At 45.1% G+C, this 3,539-nt stretch overlaps 1 protein-coding gene across 1 annotated transcript; it reads right to left on the reverse strand.

The window, feature by feature from the left end:
- Nucleotides 1-630: 630 nt before the first annotated feature.
- On the reverse strand, nt 631-2,409 carry LOC124943498. The gene is made up of 2 exons (XM_047483995.1): nt 1,801-2,409; nt 631-1,641 (listed from the first exon to the last, which is right to left on the reverse strand). Exons 1-2 carry the CDS (start codon nt 2,407-2,409, stop codon nt 631-633), a joined length of 1,620 nt encoding a protein of 539 aa, XP_047339951.1.
- Nucleotides 2,410-3,539: the final 1,130 nt, after the last annotated feature.

Raw genomic sequence — 3,539 nt, forward strand, 5'->3', positions numbered from 1 at the left:
ATTTTATTTAAAATATTCAAAACTATGTAAGAATGCAAATGTAGGCCGGTTGTTTTTAAAAGTTTATTTGGCCAGATTTTTGAAAACTGACATAGAAGAATTTTTCGAAAAATTTTGGAAAAATTTTGGAAAAATTTTGAGAAAAATTTTGGAAAAATTTTATAATTTTATATTTTTATCTTATCAATTTCTCCCTTTCTGATTATTTTATTTAAAATATTCAAAACCATGAAAAAAATGCAAATGTAGGCCGGTTTCCAAAAATACTTGATATATATATAAAAATATACTAAGGTAAAAATACTTGATATATATATATATATAATTATACTAAGGTAAACATAGGAAATATAAGTAAAGAAAGCCTATATTTCTTCTTCTTGTGCGGCAGGTATTTTTCCAGCATTTCATTAGTTGACTTTCCCTTGACCGCTGGAACAGGCCTAGAGAAGGATCCTTGACCGCATGAAGTACTGGTGAAAGGGAAAGACGGTGGAACGAATGATCTGATTGGAATCGCGCCAAGACCTCGCGGTCTTTTGTTCAGCGGTATGGATTCTTCCTCAAGATCTTCATCTTCTTGCGAAACCGGGTTACGTGGAGGATCGAAAGTCGTTTCAGTAACTCTGTCTAATAACGTTGAGATTGCCGCCCTCTTGGAAGAATTCTTTTTTTTCTTGTAACCGGACCGGATGGGGAAGCAACCGCTTTGGACCTCTTATGAGCCTCGGCGAACTCATTGTATGCTGACTGTTGGCCGATTAGTCGAGCCGCATCTTCATTTTGTTGGATCTCCACGGTCGGTGCGATGTTTTCTAATGTTTGAAAGTGTCCGGCCAGGTTCGCATTTGCCAGTGCCGTTTCCTTTTGAAGCCGGACCTGCTCTTCTAGGTCATCCTGAATCTGTTGAGCCGCGAGCTCATTTGCTTCCTCAAGTGCCTTATCGGCTTCCAGCTTTACCGCTATCATCTCCGCTAGCTGTTCGGTGACAGCTTTTAGATCGGCCTCGGTCTTGGCATGCTTTTCCTCAAGCATTGCCACTCTCTCAAGTGTAGAACCGGCCTGGACACCGGATTGAGCCAGATCCCCATCAATCTTTTTCAGCCTTTGATCGGTTGTTAATTGGTTAAGTTCTATCATACCGACCTTTTGGCTGGTAAGAGCGAGGTTGGCTTCCAACTTCTTAGTTACTGCCTCCAATGCCTTAGTTCTGTTAGTATTGTCACTGTACAGAAGGTCGGTCATGCCGTATTTGTCCTCAACGGACGTGATCCGTTCGACCGCGGTTTGTAGCTCTTTATTTGTAGACTCGATCATCTCGATGGATTTAGTCGCGGTTTCTTTGATCTTCTTTTGCCACGGGCGAATGGCGGCATTGACAAATTCCTCGATGAGATCCTTTACTCTATCTTCTGTTACCACTTGTACTGAATCCTCGGTTTGAAGAGAGACACGCTGATCGGTGGGCGGTGTACCCGTCCTGAGATCGGTGTTGTTGATTGTGTGTTCTTGTTCAGGGAAGACATGCTCGGTTTCACCTGGATTCGGACCGCCATCATCCTCAGGTGGCGATCTGGAGAAGTGTGACGCCTCTTGGTGCTCGGGTTCCGCTTCCAACCGTCCCAACTCCTCGGTCAGTTCCTGTTATTTGACCACTAGCATGTCCAACACCAAGAGCTCAAATTGAGAGTCCTCTATCCCTGGGATATGCTTTCCTTGAAGACGTTTGATGTGTTCGGTGAGCCCCAGTAACCGGGCATGCGGTTCGACTATCCAACTTCGTTGAAGAGCGGTCAAGACGCTCTGGGCCTTTGTGAGGTTGATGACTTCCGCTTCCATCTCAACCAGCTTTTCAAATTTCCGGTCAGCAGGATGTTCCGGTAGCATGTTAGTGTAGAAAATTTCCTGCCGGTTCAGGGCCCATTGAAAGTAGACGTCGCTTGTCGCGGGAGCCTGCTTGTGAATTTCTTTCATGATTTGGTTGACGAGGTCCTCGCCCGTTTGCCGGATGTGTTCATCCCCGGTTTCCGTTTGCTCAGTCAGACCGGTTTCGACATTATCAGTTCTTGCCGATTGTTCCTCGACCACCGGCTCTTTCCCTTTGCCAGTCCGATCCTCCCCGGTGTGGTGTGAGGCGGTTCGGCTAGAGCTAGATGCCGAATTTTCTGTGTTAAGAGTGTCGGACAGCGGATTAGCCGATCCGGTCGGTTGCTTATCTGCCTTGCTTCCGGATTTTTCTTTGACCGGAGCTGTTTTCTTTCTAGCTTGTCTCTTCTTTCGGCCGCTTGTAGAACCGGATGCCTTCTTTTTGCTTTGCTTCTCCTCCGGTTTGAGAAATTGATGCGATTTTACGATTTTGCTGGGGACGAGGAAAACACTAGGGCCGGTGTCAGCGTTGAAATGACGCATCAGTTTACCGAGTGGGACGGCGTATCCCCATGACCGTTTGGATGTCGGATCCACCATCTCACATAAGTTTGTGAAGATTACCTTTGCCCAGTTGATTTTGGTGCCGTTGACTAAACCGGCAATCATGTCAATCTTTATTCAGGTGAGGCTATCATAGTTGCCTCCTCGCGCTTGAACCAATTTGATGAGAATCTCGCATAGTGGTCTGAATTCCGGTTTAAGTGAGGTTTTCTTACCGGATACCGCTATTGGGACCTCCGTATCCGAAATATCCCGGCAAACCGCCTGGAATGTCACCTCGTCTGTGACCACCGAGAAGTCGCTTCCCTCGGTTGGTAGATGTAGTACTTCAGCAACCGACTCCTTGGTCAGTTTGAATGATTTTTCGCCTATAGTTGCGGTTATCGTCCCTTCGGTGAGAACGGCGGTTTGAAAGAACTCGGTAACCGCCTCTTGATACAAGACGAACGGTCCGTTCAAGAAATGTTCCAGACCGGACTCAGAGATCTGGGTTAACACCCGTTTTGCTTCTGCCGATCCATTTGCCCGAATTTCATCGAAGTTGACCTGGACGATGTGGTTGAAAAGCACAGATTCGCGACCCATTGTGGGATGATAAAACCGAGAGATCAAGAGATTGAGAGGTTTGAGAGATTCGAAAGCGAGAGAGAGAAAGTCGTTTCGCGTGAGAATGAAGTAAAATGGTTAAGGACCCTATTTATAGTCGCGGGTTGGAATATCAACCGCCGCGAACTATCACGTCAAGTTTAGGCGGGAATTTTCCCTCCAAAAGGTGTTGGGCGGCAAACGATAGGCGAGAAGTTTGAGAGGGCTTTTGAAGCGGTTATTTAACCCATGAATGAGCGGTTTGTTCTTGTAGCCGATTATTAAGTGAAGCGGTTATTTAATCGGTGAAGAGGCGGTTATTTAATGTGACCGTTCTATTTATGAGACGGTGATTTACCGGAGATGACTCGGATTATGTTTAATCGGTTGAACTTTTAGACCGATTTTTAATTTCGCAATTCCGAACCGATTTTTTTTTTTTTGACTTTACCAAATTTTGATTTAAGTGATCATTTCATTAAAAAGGAATTACATAGCAGATACCGATACAGCATCGGTTTATA

This window comes from Impatiens glandulifera, chromosome 6 (assembly GCF_907164915.1).
Source record: "Impatiens glandulifera chromosome 6, dImpGla2.1, whole genome shotgun sequence".
NCBI classification, from domain to species: domain Eukaryota; kingdom Viridiplantae; phylum Streptophyta; class Magnoliopsida; order Ericales; family Balsaminaceae; genus Impatiens; species Impatiens glandulifera.

Coding starts and splice junctions, on each gene's coding strand:
- LOC124943498 (XM_047483995.1), bottom strand. CDS start 2,409: ATGCGTCATTTCAACGCTGACACCGGCCCTAGTGTTTTCCTCGTCCCC. Junction 1,642..1,800: donor ACCTCACAAAGGCCCAGAGC/GTCTTGACCGCT, acceptor GTCAAATAACAG/GAACTGACCGAGGAGTTGGG.